Source organism: Ruditapes philippinarum, unplaced genomic scaffold (genome assembly GCF_026571515.1).
Source record: "Ruditapes philippinarum isolate M1 unplaced genomic scaffold, ASM2657151v2 ctg16509_1_1_1_1, whole genome shotgun sequence".
Taxonomy (NCBI): Eukaryota; Metazoa; Mollusca; class Bivalvia; order Venerida; family Veneridae; genus Ruditapes; species Ruditapes philippinarum.
In genome coordinates, this window is record NW_026860065.1 from 1 (window position 1) to 19,929 (window position 19,929).

At 32.5% G+C, this 19,929-nt stretch overlaps 1 protein-coding gene across 1 annotated transcript; it reads right to left on the reverse strand.

Moving 5' to 3' along the window:
- Positions 1–25: 25 nt before the first annotated feature.
- LOC132758754 (uncharacterized) lies at positions 26–1,350 on the reverse strand. The gene is made up of 2 exons (XM_060750450.1): positions 719–1,350; positions 26–613 (listed from the first exon to the last, which is right to left on the reverse strand). Exons 1-2 carry the CDS (start codon positions 871–873, stop codon positions 79–81), a joined length of 690 nt encoding a protein of 229 aa, XP_060606433.1. The 5' UTR covers positions 874–1,350; the 3' UTR covers positions 26–78.
- Between the last annotated feature and the right edge of the window lie 18,579 nt (positions 1,351–19,929).

A 19,929-nucleotide genomic window follows, 5' to 3' on the forward strand; every position in this document is an offset into this window, starting at 1 on the left:
CAGGGAAAATTTGATATGTTATACCATTTTCTTTAATTTTATTAAAAAATCCACCTTTTACAAAATCCTTGATTTTTTTTAAAACTTCTCCTTTTTGATAATGTTATATAACAACTTTGTTCTTCCAGCACTCTGCGTATGTCTGTCTAGTGTTTTTAAAGTTTTAAAACAGCTGTCGGTGTTTTCAAGCTCCAACGTAACCTCTCCAGCCAAGTTCCGATCTTTTGAATATGATTTTTGTACCTCATTTTTCACTTGATTGTATGTTTTTTTTGCTTTTGTTTTATTACTTTGTTGACGTAGGTTTTGTTGCACATCTGGAACCTGCTGCAATGATTTCAATCCCAAATCGTTAATTTTTTCTAACTCATCTGTTCTTATTAAGTCTTTTTGTTTATTATTCAACGAAGCCATTTGATCTTCTGTAACTTGTTGTTGAGCATGATCTTTCATAAAATTATGAATGTTAGAAATGTACTCAATTGTGTTTTTATAAGTACACATTTTACTGTATTCATCCTGCGTAATTACTTCTCCGTTCTCCGTTTTACGAGAAAGAAAATCTTCCAGGGATTTTATATATTTAAACATCTCTATCGCAAATTGTTCAGCCCTAAAATAAAAACAAAATTTAATGATTAACGAAAGAACTTCTTAGATAAAAGAATAAATAATTCATTTACTATATTTGTTAAAGAAAAATGGTAAAACAACTTACATTCTGTCTAACCACTCTGTATTCCTGGCTGATGAAATAATGACAACGCATTTAACATCTATTGAGCTGCACACTAGGCGAATGTTCTGGATATTGGATGACGTTTCACTATTGATCTTTAGCGGAAAAACTGTCCACGTGATACGGAACGACATATTGATTTATAGGCTGCAACTATTTAAAAGTTGGTTCCTAAGGTTGGATAAACATTTTTTTTACTCATGATTAACCGCCTTGTTTTACAAACTTAGATTTCAATTTACCGCATGAAGCACACGCGGCTTTTATCATTAATCTTCCGTTTTTTGTTGTAACATATTGAGGATTTACATTATCGGTGTATGTTCGTTCTTTTAAACAATATATTTGTTTTTGTAAACTCATTTATATATATTTTAATTATAAAAAAGGACTCGTCGGTTCCCGCCTGCCTTATAGTATTCTATTTATGAGTAGTATATAGTATGATGGTTCCGGGGGGATTTTGGCCTGAGGGTGTTCTTAAATCAATAAAATGGGGTTTTATGTCGAGCTGTCTTACTTTTTGGGTTGATAGGTAAGCTATGTCGAGCTGTCTTACCCTTTGGTTTGATAGATAAACACTTTTTTAGGCTTCAAAGTGTCCCGGAACCATCATACTATATACTACTGGTTTTCCTTTAAAATTCTAGGTAGAAAGATGTTTCAAGAAAAGTACAGACAACAAAACTGTGTCATAGAAAAAAGGGATATTACTGTCTCAATAAGACATACCGTGCAAGAAGGCAAGGATCCTTATTATTCGGCCAAGTCTTTGACCATAGATCAAATACCTCTTAACCTTTTTTCTTCGATTTCTTTTTAAGGCTATTTGATTCCTATAGGTCAGTGGTACAGTACATTGGTTCCAGATGACCATTTCTGTCTGAAAGGAAACACGGTCTTCTGGTACTGATAAAGCTTAAAAGTATCAATATATCTTTAAAGAGTAGGCTTAACATTTCTTTCAACCAGTTTAAAACACACAGAGAATAGAATAAAATGTAAAACTCTATGTACACTGATATTTAATGCAACAACGTCACCTTAAGCATGATTTAGATTTTGCTTTGTAGAAAGATGACATTTTCATGAGGCCGTACACATAAAATTGTGGTAAAAAACAATAATTATTGCTAATTTTCATGTTTATGCAATATATAGATAACATTAATAATACTGGGACTAGTACAAGGTACGACAATCAGGTTAAGATGTCAGACTTTAAGGTCTTAACAATATATTTGTCTGAATATTATCATTTGTTGTGAAGTCATTTTTCTTCCAGTTAAAAATTAAGATATTATTTTAAAAACGACCTACCAGAAGCAGATGACCGTACATATTTAACTGAAAAGGGATTATTATGATTGTTTTTCTATTTATACATATCTGTGGAAGATAAAAGAACATATGGCATTATTTCTTTCGTCCCAAATTGATAACGTTTCCGTTTTAATTGTGATATTTGATAAGGAATTTTGTTGTTCTTTTTCAATAGCAAATTATATGTGAAATATTTTTTATTACATATTATAAAATAAATATCAAAATAGATTTTTGATTTGTCTGCTAGTGGGCGCGCGTGCGTACGTGTGTGTGCCTGCGTGTACGCGTCTGTTTGTGGGTGGGTGTGTTAAAGAGATTTACCTTTGCTTTATTTTGTGTTCTAGGTTTCCATATCAAGATTATTACAATTGCTTTGTATTACCTTAATTCTTTATCTTAAGAAAATCATGTATGTTTCATGACAATTAATATTAATTATCAATAACATTTGATATCATCAAAATGTTTTAGTGTTAGGATATTATTTCTTTTTGTGCAGCTTTTGTCCTAAGATTTGAAGTTCACCCTAGGAAAAACATTTTATCTATCTTCTTTCTTTAATGGTAATGCAACGGTTTTATCAAGTACTTAATTTCAAATAATGATCTCTTTCCTTCAACGAAAAATCTTTTTCAAGAGGTTATCATATAGCTGAGGTAATCTTTTGGTACACTTAAACATGACATGTCTAACATATTCCATTCTACATCAAAACAGTATGATCTTCAATGTTTAAAATCCATGCTATCAAAAACATTGCTTTTTAATTAATAAATATATTCACTGCTAAATCAAACAATTAAAACATAGCAATATTTACAATTACTGACAGATAACTACAAATGGCTTCAGAAACAGTTCAAAACGAGACCAGTGAAAGAATACACATTCAAACATCCTAACGATGCATCCAATCAATCGATACTTGACCATATATTTGTTAAAAATCTTTCAATACTTAAAACAAAGGTGAGTGTCATTATTTGTAAAATGTCATTACGCATTCAATGTTTATGGTTTCAAAAAGTGTTTGTCTGAAGACGCCTCCAAATAAAAGTATTCGTTTAAGTGTCGGAGTATTCTTAGTTGCTTGCAGGCTATCTTTCTTTTTCTCAATTTTATATGAAAAACTGACCTGATATTGACTCAGGTATGCAATTGAGTTTGGCAAAAAGCCTGATATAAAAGTATTGTTTGAAATTTATAAACAGGGAGCATCTTAAATATGTAACTTTCGCGACTCGACCATAAAGTTATCCAAGCAATATAATTTAACTGTAAAGGAATTTTGTGAACAAATTCATAAGATGGAAAATAGCATGTATATATGGTGATATTAAAACAAGTGGAAAATGTTATTAATGAATCGTATACAAAGCATGTATAAAATAGTAAACTTACAATATGTGAATCATACTTAACTTATAATACATTGGGGAGATTTGCCTAAGTTGCTTATTATTTGCTCTTCCACATGATAATGTAAGAATCGGGTGAAAACTCTGTTTTTGGTGTTAATGATAAGCCGATTTTGATAGTAACAAGTTACCGTTGAATGTAATACTGACTTGCAACAGTAAGTTTTCACTTGCATACAGGGTTTTGATTTGTTTACTTTGTAAAAAAAATATTGACATATTCGGTATTGAAATTTGCAGAAATGTTTTGACTTAAAAATGGTTTATACTTAATAGACACTTGATAATGTTTAGAACTTTGGGAAAGTGTAAAGATCAGATTGATGAAAAATAAATGTTGTGCCTTTTGTAAATGTGTTTTTGCATTTAGATACTTGTGAATGATTTGAAATTTGCCACTATTTTGCTCATGCAATTATTCTGTATTTTCAAGTAACCAAATGCACACTTTCTATTCCAACTGAGTATTTCAGTGTGTGTTTCTTTTATATAACACGTTAACATTTGGTATTTTTCAGAGAGCTTTCGTTCCAAAAAAGGGCGAAACTCCCATGAGTGACCACGTTGGTGTGATGTCCACCTTGAAACAACAAAAATAAATCAAGATGAAACACTTTTATCATTTGCATGTCTAGCACGCATTTACTGTCTGATTGAACTTAGGTATAATACTTTTTACAATTTGAAATTGTTTACGGAACATGATTTTTGTTTCTCTAGTGTGAAATTATGACATGGGTCAAAGTGAATAACATTCAACTATTTTCATTCTTCTTATTGTTTTTGTCAATCTATATTTTGTATAGTAAGATATCTTGCAAATAAACAGTGCAAATTATGAACAAATATATGTTACATTTTTTTTCTGCAGAAAACAACTCGCTGTTTATCAAATTCTGTGTTTATAAAATATTGTTTTCTTTAATGTATAAAGTTGATAACATCGAAAAGAATCTGAAAATGATTGATGTCATCAATTTTCCAACCGGATACTTATGGAACATGTTATATAGTATATTTACTGAAAATACAAATGTATATTTCATAAAGCAGTGGTCGACGTACCAAAAGGTTCGTATTAACTGTTTATTTGTCCAAAGGCGTGGTATCCATAAATCATAAAACGAATAACAATACAAATTGAAAGTAATGGTTCTGCATCGAACTGCATTCAATAGCAGACGAAAACACTGACTGTCTGGCCTTTTTTCTTAGACTAAAAATAATAATCAAAGTGATTCTACAATTATATTTTTTTTTCTACCATGCATTTTGAAAACTCTCTGTTGATTATTTGACGTTACAAGGATATAAGATTAAAAAAAAAAACAACAAAAAACAGTAAATTGTAGATTGCCTGCGGCAAGTATTGAACCTTTATTATAGTGTTTGTTTCCGGTTAATACTGACGACGTAGTTAATTATAACGTTCATCTCTAAAGCCAAACTTTAATTATCGACATGTTACATGTATCAACACAACTAAATATATAGGAAAGATGCCAGATATTCATATGTCATATATTGTAGGCCATTCCTTAAAAGAACGATAGGAATGAAAGAAAATGTCTATATATCCTACTACATTAAAGTACGAAATCTAAACAGATAATTTACCCCCACCTTTCACTAGGTCTCATGTCCCCCTGTGCCTTTTAACTTTGTGGGCCTATTGTTGAATCATTTGTTTTCTTTGAATTCCTTGTCAGTTACAAATTATTTCCTATTATTCTATCATTTATTCGATTTTCTTTGAATTCTCTATCAGTTGAAAATTATTTATAATTTTAGTGATATACCTGTCCGTGCTCTGCCTTGTGCCCTTTCCTGTTTTTGTTTGGGGTCTGTCTGGGCTCCTTGCCACTGGTTCTTGTTGCTGGGTCGTGTGGGGGTTGCATTCATTGAACGCCACCTTTCCTTGTTGATCTTGTTTATCATATTTTAGTTCTATTGTTTCTATAGCTTTTTTAGTTTGGGTGGTTCCAATACCCCTACTTGAATAATGTTGAATCACCCTTATGATATGTTGCCTGCTTTTTAACTTTGTCTTTTGACGTCTTATCAGTGATATTTAGGCTTCATAACCTCTGATGTCCCCTCAAAATTCCATTTTGTTTAGTTCCGCCCATTGCTTTCTCGTGTAGGGCACATGCTTTCTAGTATTTTTGGATAACACGCCGCTATTCATGGATATGTCTAACGTGTCACATTGAAGGTTCCGTGATAACCGCCGTATGAACACATCTGGTTGTTTCTTAAATTCAAATGTTCACCATTTTCATGATAAAATTTAATATTCTGCTTAAACCGGTGCTAGTGGGCGTGAACGATAGTTTGCACTTGACAGTATCGTCTATAAACTGGCTAAATTAAACCGAGTCTGCAACATGTTCAATTTTGCCGTTTTCGACTTTCTTTAGGGATTCTTATTTCCTTTATTTTTTCTATGTCAATTTCAAGAGCAGTAACTCAAAACAAACCATATCGACATCTTTATCTTTCTATATGCCTACCTACCTACCTTTGTATCTTTCTTTTTACAATTTATTCTTATATTTTCATTTATTATCAATAATTATTCACAGGTAAAAACTTTTTATCCATCCAATTGATAAGCATTAATAAGTAAACATGCAGCATTTACTTTTCAATGAAAGGGAACTAACTATAAAATTTAATTTAAGCAATTTTGGACAATAAATTCAGTCATAAACAAATTTGAAATCATATTTAAGGTTGCTTGTAACAATTTTGAATTCTATATGGAAGTGACCTAATGATAGGAGGTGTATTTATAAATGTTCACACCTTAGTAACATTTGACATCTACGAAAATCAAGTATAATGTCATCATCTTAAGATACTTTGTAGAACTATACAGAACTTGTTTACATTACATAATACATAATGCATGTAATTCGTTTCAATAGGGATATCAGTTTAAATGTTTACAATTTGTTTTCATGTTCTTTGGAATCCTTTTTGACTATTAAAAGTCTTTTAAATATTGAATATCATGACTACCATCTAATTATGCTGCCGCAAGAGTAATATGTAGAGTACGTGCACACTTATAAAAAATTAAAATGTATGCCTGTAAGAGTAAACTGTGTATGAATGAATGCATAAATGGATATATTCTAATAAAACAAATTAATAGATATCAAATTTAAAGTCAATTAGATAAAGCGATTATTTTGAGGAACTTGTCTTGCAGTTTTAATGGTTACTTTAAATAACGATGGTTAGTTTCTTATTCTTTACTCTTTGTCAAATCAGACAGTAATTTAGGTTGAGTCATATGCAAGACCGCTGGGGACAAATTCAACTTCACGAATTCCTGATTTCTACTTCATGAATTCACGAATTCAACTTCATGAATTCAAGATTTCAACTCCACGAATTCAACTTCAATAATTCACGATTTCAACTTCATGAAAACGTAAATTCATGAAGTTGATATCAAGATTTCGTGAAGTTGAAATCGTGAATTCATGAAGTTGAATTCGTGAATTCCGTATGTTGAAAACGGGAATTTAGGAAGTTAAAATTAATGAAGATGAAAGCTAGGCTTCATAAAGTTGAATTTACCGGTCTTTTTTAGTATCAAGATATGTATGCTTCAACGTTGAAATGGCCGAAGGCAACAAGATCTAAACAAAACAGAACAAAGCAGGAGAAAATGTTTATTTTCAGTTATTTATAAAATTAATATATAGTTTATTATTAATGGCACAATATAAAAAAAGAAATAGCGCATTTTGAATTATAGATTTTTGAAGACCTTTGAATAAACATTGACATATTAATATCTCATCATTTGTCTGCAGTTCTAAATTCAGTTAATTCATGTGTAAATATACTTTTAAAAAAGCAATAATTAAACAAATACCTGATGCAATAGACATACTTATCCCAGGGAATGATACAACAAGAGGGCCATGATGGCCCTGAGGTCGTTCACCTGTATAAAGCCCCCCCCCCCCACACACACCCATAAGAAGATGTTTCATGCTAAACATCTAAGCTCTAGCTCATTGGGCTTTTTAAAAGAAGATTTTTTTAAAGTTTTTACTATACACATATAGTTAAAACAATGACACCCCTTGGGCGGGGCCAGTTTTGACCCCAGGGCTTTTATTTGAACAAACTTTGTAGACACTAACTAGAAGATGTTTAATGCTTCATATCTAAACTCTAGCTGTTTGGGTTTTTTCAAAGAAGATTTTAAGTTTTTGCTATACACATATAAGGAAAATCAATGACCCCCGGGGCGGGGCCAATTTTGACCCCAGGGCTTTTATTTGAACAAACTTTGTAGACATTCACTAGAAGATGTTTCATGCTTAATATCTAAACTCTAGCTATTTGGGTTTTTTCAAAGAAGATTTTTTAAGGTTTTGCTATACACATATAAGGAAGATCAATGACCCCCGGAGCGGGGCCAATTTTGACCCCAGGGCTTTTATTTGAACAAACTTGGTAGACACCTATTAGAACATGTTTGATGCTAAATATCTTAGCTCTAGCTCTTTGAGTTCTTTAAAAGAAGATTTTTTAAGTTTTTACTATATGCATATAGGGAAAATCAATGACCCCTAGGGCGGGGACAATTTTGACCCCAGGGCTTTTATTTGAACAAACTTGGTAGACACCTATAAGAAGATGTTTCATGCTAAACATTTAAGTTCTAGCTCATTGGGTTTTTTTAAAAGAAGATTTTTTAAGGTTTTACTATACACATATAGTTAAAACAATGACACCCCTGGGGCGGGGCCAGTTTTGACCCCAAGGCTTATATTTGAACAAACTTTGTAGACACTTACTAGAAGATGTTTCATGCTTAATATCTAAACTCTAGCTATTTTGGGTTTTTCAAAGAAATTTTTTTAAGTTTTTGCTATACACATATAAGGAAAATCAATGACCCCCTGGGCGGGACCAATTTTGACCCCTGGGCTTTTATTTGAACAAACTTGGTAGACACCTATTAGAACATGTTTGATGCTAAATATCTTAGCTCTAGCTCTTTGAGTTCTTTAAAAGAAGATTTTTTAAGTTTTTACTATATGCATATAGGGAAAATCAATGACCCCCTGGGGCGGGGCCAATTTTGACCCCAGGGCTTTTATTTGAACAAACTTGGTAGACACTCACTAGAAGATGTTTCATGCCAAATATCTAAGCTCTAGCTTTTAGGGTTTTTTAAAAGAAGATATTTAAATTTTTTTTTTCGGTTGCCATGGCAACCAGAGTTCTGCATGGAATTAAATTCTTTGAACAATTTTTAAAGGTGACCACCAAAGGAACATTCCTGTGAAGTTTTGATGAAATTGGCCTAGTGGTTTATGAGGAGATGTCATTTAAAGTAAAAGTTTACGGACGACGGACGACGGACGGACGCCGGACGAAAAGCGATCACAAAAGCTCACACTGTCACTTTGTGACAGGTGAGCTAAAAATGGGAGGATACATATCTTCTTATTTCCTTTTTGGCCCCTTACATTCCTTGAATGACACAGTAAGTCATGTAGTTATTTAACTTACAAAACAAGATGAATTTACCTGAAGTTCATCACTTTGATTCATTGATTATTATAACTAGAGAGTTTTTCTGAAATGAATATTCAAAATATCATATAACACAGAGATGAGTAAATTCTTAAGCAGCATTACTATTACACGAATATCACAGAGTAAGGTTATGTAAAACAGAATAGCCCATAATGAAAATAAAATAAAACTAGATGGTGAATTTGAAGCTAATATTGTTAACCTGAGAGTTAATAGTTTATGAAGATTTAGATATACATTGTATATAAGATAAATATGTAAAAAAAACACTAACTATATCACACATCTCGAAGAAACTGCATTATGGACACTTTCTGTGTTAGACACGCAGTAGAAATATGATGATAAATACAGCAATATGAGTTATTTATTGCATATAATGCAAATTAGTAAATGAATCTTAAATTGTTTGACTTTTCTTAAAAAACTAAGTATATATTTTACAAGTTTGATATTCTTGAAATATCTTGGGGCTCATCTGGAGGCAAGCAGCTTTAAAACCTATTATAGATTTAAAAACAATTTGACGAGTTTCATTCAGACATGCGTTCATAAAATTTTAGATTCAAAATACCACCATACCATTTTATGCTATTATATGCTCAAATAATGAAATCATACAATGGACAACGACCATTGAAACTATTTCATAAAATGACTGGTAAAATGACAATATTTGGAAATACATATTCTTATATTTATAAAGAAAAACAAAAACTTGTTAGTACAAATATATAAATACTATCATACGTCATTGTCTGAAAGATATTCTTAATTTTACATCAACAATAAATATACAAATCAAGAGAAACAAGCCATATTTAAAGGATTAACAATACAGATCACGATAAATATTTGACAAAGACATGAAGCATTAAATGAAATGTAAAATCTCAGTATCTTTAGTGAAAATTTGTTTGCAATAAGTAAAAAATCGCCATTAACCGATGACGTTATAAACAAGTGTTGCTTTATATGTATAGATATTTCAAAATTGATGGACAGGATATTTAGATTTTATCAAAACATTTTCATGAAAAATAAATAGAAAATGGTTTTATTCTTACTGTCATAATTGAAAAAAAGCTACAGGATTGAATATAGAAACACGCTTTTAACATAGGAGTATAAGGGAAATGTAACAGTATTTTCTTTCTTCCATTTGGGTTACGTGTCTATCTATTGTGACATAAAAGAACAGGACACATTTTATAGTATATTTGATTTGCTTCCTTTTGTTTGTAAAACAACAACATTATTCTATATAGTGCTGTGTTATTATAGAAACAACTCGACGAGTTTTATTCAGACGTACAATTTCAGATTCCAAAATTCCACATGTAAAACAATGCACCATGCTATTATGTGGTCCATAGAAATTTGGAATCATTCATGCAATGGACAAATCACAACTAAAACTATTTCATAAAATGACCGTGGGAAACATAATGTGTAGTAACACATTAAAATATTATATCAACAACTGCTATTTTACGTAATATGTATGTACAAATATTGATTATTTATTTTATTGGCTGTTCGTAATTCGTAATTTTACATTAACAATGAATCAACAAATCAATAGAATCCTGTACGATAACAAATACAAACAAACCATATATAAATAACACATGATATAAATGTGACAAAACATGAAGCATATTATGAAATGTAAAATGAAAGCATGTTTGAAAATTTATATATTAATAAATATCTTTTTTGAAAGAATAAATGAATAAATCTTACATTGAAAAAAATATCTAGTATATTTAAATAGATAAAGAAAAATGTAAAAACCTAAAAGCACCCTTACTAAGAAAGATGAAACTAGAATAAAAATAACGATTGAGCAAATTGACGTTTACCTCTGATTTCATAAATTGGCGTTGCTAGTCTATAGACAATTCATGAAATTTTTCATTCACAAAAACATTTTAATTTTAACAAATACAAATAAAAATAATTGATAATAAATAAAATAATAATAAAAAAATAAAAGAATTAAAACAGAGGCAAATAAAGGCAATTATTCTTACTGATATATAGGAAAAGGTTTATAAATCTACATAATTAACAGAGATATTATTAATATTTGCTTGCTTTCTTTTGCTTGTAGCACATTTTGTTTTATAGAACAGTGATATAATAGAAACAAACTTGAAGTGTTTCATTCAGGCATGTATTTTGCAATTTATAATGTTTGCCTTGCATGCATTTAAAACGTTTTCAAGTCAAATGCTACTAGTGCAAAAACAAAATATCCAGATATTTATTCATATCATGAGTTATTTCTTATTCAAAAGATGTGTCCATGATACGTGTGTACAATAACATGAAAACAAAACTATAAATATAAAAAAACAACATTCATAAAAATATATAATCAACAAAAAGATAAAGAAATTATAAATGCTAATTCAACGTTCAGACAATCAGGAATTCATATATGCAATACCATTCTACACAATCGCTAAAGAGGCATGGGTATGTATCATAATGTGTTGGCAACGATTTACCAAGAGTGTTAATCCACATGGGGATAATTACATCTACATGTATATTGTTCCAATTGTTCGTGGCTCTAGAAATTTTACGTTTAAAGTTACACAGACAATATGTTATGGTTGATGTACCAATTTTTCACTAAAATGAATACATTGTGCATTATTTATGACACACACGTGCCGCTTTAGTGACTCAGTAAAAATCGTATTGCACGGTTGAGCATATATTTTGACGTGACGTCTTTTGCATGATACAACGAGAGTATATAAGGCGCTAATGGTTAACGTTACACTACATGCTCGTTGCCAAAAGATGATCTTAACTTGAAACAGTCTTAATTTTAGGTATGTCATAAATAAAATATTATATTCGTGTAGGTTCAAATTGAACTTGCACGTATAAAATAACCTATTAATAATGGTGTAAAACTCTTGTTTAACCGAGTACTGTATAAAGTTGAGAAACACGAAGTTTTATTTCTAGGAAATTTTATATTTATTGAACTATTTCGAGAAATTCTAAATTATTTCTTACTAGTTGAACTTCCGTTAAAGGAAACATTTTAAAATTAAAAATTTAACTTGTAGATTTACTTTGAAAACAATAATAAGGACTTAACTCAGTGAAGCATTCTCAATCGTTTTTGTATTATCTGTCTTGTCGCCTCTTTTTAAAAATCTGCAAACAAACCCAGTTTTAACAATTTATCTTTGTTACGGCTATGTTAGTACTATTTTAGATTTGGGTAAAAGTGTAATATCCGCTTACAAGAGAGGGTAAAATGTGAATCGAGCTGTCTTGTATAAGTCCTTTCCATGTTGATGAAGTATTCTTTCTTTGCTTCTACTTTTGTAAAATGCAGGTCGTAAAGATTGCAAAGAAGAAAAAACAAACTTACATTGTGTATTGTTGTAAAGGAAAGTTAAAATATGTCGGTGTTTGTGTACGACTTTGTTTAAAGACATTACTTCCATTAATATAATTCAAGTCAATGCAAGCACAAAAAGTATGTGAATAAACCAAAGTACAGAAATCACCATCTGATTATATTGAAGGTTGATTCTAAAAAAAAAAAGGAAACAAACAAAACAACAAAAAAATAAACAAACAAACAAAACATTGCAAAAGTGGTGAAACAAACGTAATCATATATATAATCTTCAATAATGGAAAAGACCCAGACAAATATTTTATCTTAATTATAATTATGATTCTAAATAAACACCCGGACGGGGGCATCTTTTACTCTAGATGCATGATTCATTTAACTTTTATAAAGGTGTATCTGGCAATGCCAAATATAGAAGTTCTGGGTATAATAGTTTTCTACAAAACGATAAGATTTATTTTTCTATAAATAAGCCTTATAAAGCAAGTTACTCCTGGGAGGGAACAATGTTGACCTGAGGGTCATGATTAATATTCACCCCTTGGGCAGGATTTATGACACTTTTGTAGAGGACCACAAAGGTAATGTTACATGCTTAATATGCAAGCCATGTGCATTGTTTTATTAACATAATGATACTTGTTTGCTTTTCTATATAATTGTTTATCAATTAAGTGACGTAATGAGTTTTTCTTTTCAAGACCCGGAATGGGGCAATTATTTACGCAAGGGGCGTGACTATGTACTTTAATGCCGTGGTCCACAAAAAGATGTTACATGCCAAATATGCATGTTCTTGGCATTTTGATGTCACACAATAAGTCTTAAATGTGTGTTTCCTAAATATGTCTGCATAAATCAAGTTAACCCCGGGGGCGAAGTCCAAACCTATGTTCAGCACATCGTCCCATTATAAGTAATATTTCTGCCAAATAGTTATTATATTGCTTTCTTTCGGCTGAAAGGATGGAGGACAATCTTGAAATTCATATAAAATTATATATAAGTGTGACCATGGCCTTCGGAAGGTCAAACCTGCACTCATTATGGTTTACATTTTCGCCAAGTAGTTTCAACGTCCTTCATCGGTTCTTAAGATACAAACCGCACATGAAATTGCTAACAGACGGACGACCAGACACATAACTGGTAAGCTAAACGGCGACAAAACAGAGTTGATCATCTTCTCATCTGAACATAACGCACAACCTGTTTCCGATGTTACAGTAACAGTCGACGGTTCGAAAATCAGCCCATCATCTTGTGTGCGCAATCTTGGTGCATTTCTTGACTCGAACATGAGGATGGAACAACATGTTAATAATGTCTGTAGGAACTGTTATGCACAATTAAGACAAATTGGACACATCAGACCCTATCTTACTGTTAAAGCAACCAAATCTCTAGTAAATTCGCGCGTTACCTCTAGGTTAGACTACTGTAATGCACTGTTTTATGGAGTCTCTAAGCAGTCAATGACCAAGTTACAACATGTTCAAAATACAGCAGCTAGAATTGTGACCAGAAACACTCAAAAATGACCACATAACACCTATCTTACGTGAACTTCACTGGCTTCCGGTAGAGTATCGGGTCGAATATAAAAATTTTGACTTATACATATAAATCCCTCATCGATCAATTTCCAGCCTATATAAAAGACATGATAGACGTGTACATCCCAGCCAGGAATCTGAGGTCCCAGAATAACTCAGTGACATTAGTTGTGCCTAAATCTAGGACAATACGATATGGTGACAGGTGCTTCCAGAAAGCCGCAGCGAATTTATGGAATGCGTTACCACCTGGCATTAGAGACTGTAATACCTTGCCAAGTTTTAAGAGAGCTCTCAAAACACATTATTTCATAAAGTCCTATGGACGTTAGTTTCATAAAACAACATGTACTACTTTGGCTACATTATCAGTGTAAATTGTGTGTTAGATTTTGTGTCTTAGGGTTTTACTTTATAATTGGTTTCTTTTTTTTTTACTTTTGTTTGTTCCGTTTTTAACAATCTTATTTCGTTCAAATCTTTATAGGATTTTGTTTGTTTAATTGAGCCTTGATTTTAAACTAAATGTGTCTGTATTTCTTACCATCCTTTATTGGTTTTAGATTATCATTATTGTTAAAAAGGTTTACTGAATTAATATTGTACCTTATGTCATATATATGATTATGTTTTATCAGATTTATGTAATGCACTCTTGAACATTTATTATTTATAAAAAGAGTGCTATAAAAATGTGGTATATAATAATAATAATAATAATAACTTTATACGACGAAATTCCCCCGAGCTTAATAACGTAATTAATATGCACATGTTCCCGAGACATTATACTTCACTGATATAATAATGCTTGTGTTTCTTTTTTTTGCTTTCATGTGTTTTATCTGGAATGCGGTTTTATCTGGAAGGTAACCTTTTCAGAACCTCGTCTAGTTTTCTGTGTATAGCTTTCTGTTCCTGTTTTATTTCTTCCAACTTTTCACTTAGGTGATTCCATCTAAAGTCATACAACTGTGACACGCCTAATTCCTCTTGAATAACAGAAATTGGGATAACAACAGCATTAGTATTTATTTTTCCAACACACATGCCAATACACGCTAAATGATTGTCGGTGTCCTTAGCAAAAACAAAAGCTCCCGAATCACCACCATCATTGAACAACTGAAAGACCGGAATATCAGGTCTAATTTCCATCTGATTTTTAAGAAAATATGTAAATTCAGTATTGTTAATTGCATACTTTCGTTCAAATTTTATCTTTCGCACAGTTGTATTATTAAATTCAATAAATCCTTTTGTGAGTTTAGTTGTTCGTCCATATTTTAAAACCTGAGTATTGATTTTGAGGCCAGATGTTCCAAGCGTTCGTCCGGTTTCGAAACACATCCCTGACAAGACAACATAACACAATAAGCCAAAAAAATCTGATATAAATTTATATACTATATTTCTTAAGTTACACACTCTGTAGTTTATGCTTTACTGCCAATGTCTAATCAAAAATGTAAAGTGTGTTGCCTTAACGTAAACTGTGTAATGTAATAATAATTTAATTGATTTTATAGATATTTAGAACGGTATAACATATAAAAAAATCAAGTACATTATTTTGGAAAATTACATGCTAAATAAATAAGTAAATATTTGGCTTAATACCTGGTACTGAGGGGAAATGTCCTGAGTTGGGAGCTCTTTTTTCTAATTTGAAAATAGCCATATCAATGCCACTTGAGTGTTCATTCCCAGTTTTGTAAACCGCTTCTTTCACAGGACCAAGCTGATATTTCAGTCTTCTCGTGTCCGGCTGAAAAACCATGGGCGAATGCGTGCTCCAAAGTTTTTTTTCTCCTCTTAACTCATGCATACTTGCCTCGTCTAACACAACATGAGCACACGTGATACCACATAGTCCAAGCTCCCTATGGTGAAAGAATCCACCCAATGTCCCATAAGATGGAGATGTTGTACTCGAAGTAATCTGGCAACCCATTTTTACAGCCTCGAAGTAACTTTGAGATGGTAAACTTGTTGTTTCAAATGTCCCTTCTCTGACATCAACTGGAATATCATCTATATGGTCTTCAAATTTTTTTTCGTGCAATGGAACTTTACCTTTTACTATAACATATAGAACGATACACGATTGGACCGAGACGCAATGCTTTGATTGTCCTAAACTGAAGTTTTTAGATCTTACCATACTTCCGGAAATAGCAGATAGATATTGGTGATTTTGAAGAAGTCGATCGGAACGTTTATTGATAACATTTTTAATATCCTCAACTTGAAAGTGACACGGATTTGCTTTTAGTTTAGTTTGTTTTTTGATTGCTTGTTCTGATTCCTTGCTGCTCGAATCAACATTTGTCACAAAGATATTATAACCAATATTTCCAAGTTCCTCTTCAATCTGCAATTTGTCCTCAATGCTCTTAGTCAGAACAACAAAAACGATATCATCATTTGCCTTTGTGTCATATGCTGGCCAAACGTGCAAAATGGAGTTAGACATACTTTCAATAAGTTTGCATATCTTCTCACATTCGTCATATATTGTTTCATTTCGACCAGTTTTCTTCCACATCTCATTGAGTTTTTGATTGTGAGACACATATGGTTGCGCTGTAGAAAATAAAGATAAAAGTGATATACCGAAACAAAAATCTACATTCCCGCTAGGAAATGCCTTTTGTTTAACGTGATGATACTGTAAATACTATCATTTTTCATTCTATGACACAGATAAAGATAAAACATGCTTTAAAAAACTAATTTGCGCGCTAAAAAAACTTTCGATAAGAACATGTTTTATTAAGTTTTACAATCCTCAATCTTTGCTGGGGCAGCAACATATTGCAACACAAATATTCAAACAGGATAAAGCATAACATAAAAAACTAGAAATGTGTCCACAGGACACGGGCGCCCCTACACTCCACTTTTTGTCAATCTTATGACTCTAGGTCAACTATTTTCTGAGCTAATGTGGAAACTTAAAATATTTTACTAAGTAAAGGGCAAGAACTTTACAAATACTGAATAAATCCACAGGAAATAGGTACACATGCTGACCAACATTCTTTTAAACTTTCAGGCCTACAGGTCAAACATTTTGTGAGCTATGCATGAAATTGCAAATTTATACTAAGTCAAGGTCAATAATTCTAAGAAAACTGAAAAAAGTCCACATGCAAAATTTCATAACTCTAGGACAAATACTTTTGAGTTATGTGCGACACAATTTGAAAATTGCAATTTTTTACAAAGTCAAGGGCTAAAACTCTACAAGTACACAATGAATCCACAAGAAAATACCCAGGTGCACAACTTCACATGCTGATCAATATTCCTGTAAAGTTTCATAACCCCATAGCCCTAGGTCAAATACTTTTTGAGCTACATGCGACACAAATTGAAAATTACAGACTTTTACTAAGCCAAGGGTAATAACTTTGACAAAACAGAATAATCTATACGGGAAACCTCAGGTGCACAACTTCACATGCTGAGCGACATTCCTGTACAGTTTTATGACGCCAGGTCAAGTACTTTTTGAGTTACGTGCGACACATGTTGACAATTGCAAATTTTTACTAAGTCAAGTGAAATAACTCTACATTGTTTGTTTGTTTGTTTGTTTGTTTCATTTTACGCCTTTTTCCAACAGTATTTCAGTCATATAGGCGGGTAGTTTCCTAACCATCGTTCCTAGAGAGTTACACCAGTACTTGACTACCTTCCTCCGTGCTAAACTACCAAAGCATCTCCCGGGAATCGAACCCTAGCCAGAGAGGTAACTGGATTAGAAGTCATCGACTCTAACCCCTCGACCACGGAGGCGGTAAATAACTCTACAAATACTAGTACTAAATAAATCCACACAAAAATATCTAGGTGCACAACTACACATGCTGAGCAACATTCCTGTAAAGTTTCGTGACTCTAGGTCAAAGTGAGAACAGACGGAAGGACGGAAGGACGGACAAGGGTAAATCTATCTAGCGCTGGAAATCGAAACGAATAATCCTATAAATCCTAAGAGGTACAGACCACAGCCAATGTCGGACAGGGTACAAAAAATTGATAACAAATATCGCCAACTGTCAAGCTGATATTGTGCTCATTAAACAAAAAAGTCATTAACTAATGTTGCTTTTAACATGCAAAAGAGGTGTCACAAATTATTGGTAGTAAAAATAACAATGCAAAGGCAAATGATACCAACAAGCGTCTTAGTGGCACAGAGTCAAACAAGAGCCCGGTTTGAGCCGGGTGATGCTCCCCGAATAGGTTTTGGACACAGGAAAGTACACCTCTTGTAGTTTCAGAGTTATGTCCGTGGAAAAAGTTCAAAGTGCAATAATTCCAAAATTAGGCAAGGCTGTTACAGTTCTTTGCACTGCACTTCTAATCAATGTGATCTATCAACCTACAAAGTTTTCTTGATGATATCTCTTATGATTTCCGAGTTATGTCCTGGACAATTCAAAAAGTAAAAATAAAACAAAAGGGCAATAACTCCAGAATTAGGCAAGGTAGAGTTATGATTCTTGTGCACTGCCACATCTACCCATTGAGATTTATCTACCTACAAAGTTTCATGTTGATATCTCTTATAGTTTTACAGCTATGTCCTGGACAAGATTTTTTCTAAAAGGGGAGATTATTTCAAAAAATAAGGCTTAACAGAGTTATGGTTCTTTTGCAGTGCACATCTGTTCATTGAGATCTATTCACCTACAAGTTTTATGTTGATACCTCTTATTGTTTTAGAGTTATGCCCCGGACAAGATTTTTCTACAAGGGGAGATAATTCAAAAACCGGGCAAAATAGAGTTATGGTTCTTTGACACTGCACTGCCCCTCAATGCCCTCTACCACTGTATGAAGTTTCAACAAATTATCTCCAAGGGTTTTCAAGTTATGTTCCGGACAAAGTTCAAAGTATTAAAATAAACAAAGGGCAATAACTCCAAAATTAGGACAAAAAAGAGTTATTGTTCTTATGCACTGCACATCTACCCATTGAGATCTATTCACCTACAAAGTTTCATGTTGATATCTCTTATAGTTTTAGAGTTATGCCCGGACAAGATTTTTCTACAAGGGGAGATAATTCAAAAACCGGGCAAAATAGAGTTATGGTTCTTTGACACTGCACTCCCCCTCGATGCCCTCTACCACTGTATGAAGTTTCAACAAATTATCTCCAAGGGTTTTTCAAGTTATGTTCCGGACAAAGTTCAAAGTATTAAAATTAACAAAGGGCAATAACTCCAAAATTAGGACAAAAAGAGTTATTGTTCTTATGCACTGCACACATCTACCCATTGAGATCTATTCACCTACAAAGTTTCATGTTGATATCTCTTATAGTTTTAGAGTTATGCCCCGGACAAGATTTTTCTACTAAGGGGAGATAATTCAAAAACCGAGCAAAATAGAGTTATGGTTCTTTGACACTGCACTCCCCCTCGATGCCCTCTACCACTGTATGAAGTTTCAACAAATTATCTCCAAGGGTTTTCAAGTTATGCTCCGGACAAGACAACGGACGGACAGACGGACGGACAGACGGACAGACGGACAAGGCGCCGACTATATGCTCCCCCGAAATTTTTCGGGGAGCATAAAAATCGTGAATGATATACACGCATGTAAAATGTGTATACACCACAATCAGGCAAAAAGGTAAGATCTCAATAGTAATCGGTAACTAACCATTCCCCTGAGATACACAATGTCCAATCGTGCTTGAATTATAGTTATGAAAAAAGTCAAGTCCATCCGTTGTAGTGAAAGATCTCAGCTCAGAGTCAACGTGTTCTAGTTCCTGCTTTGGAACAGAAAGTTTTCTCCGCTCGACTTGCGTCAACTGCGTCATTCATTGCCTATTTTATTTCAAGAGAACCTAAAGTAACAACCGTACAGTTGTTTCTCAAAAATGCGAAAAAAGCA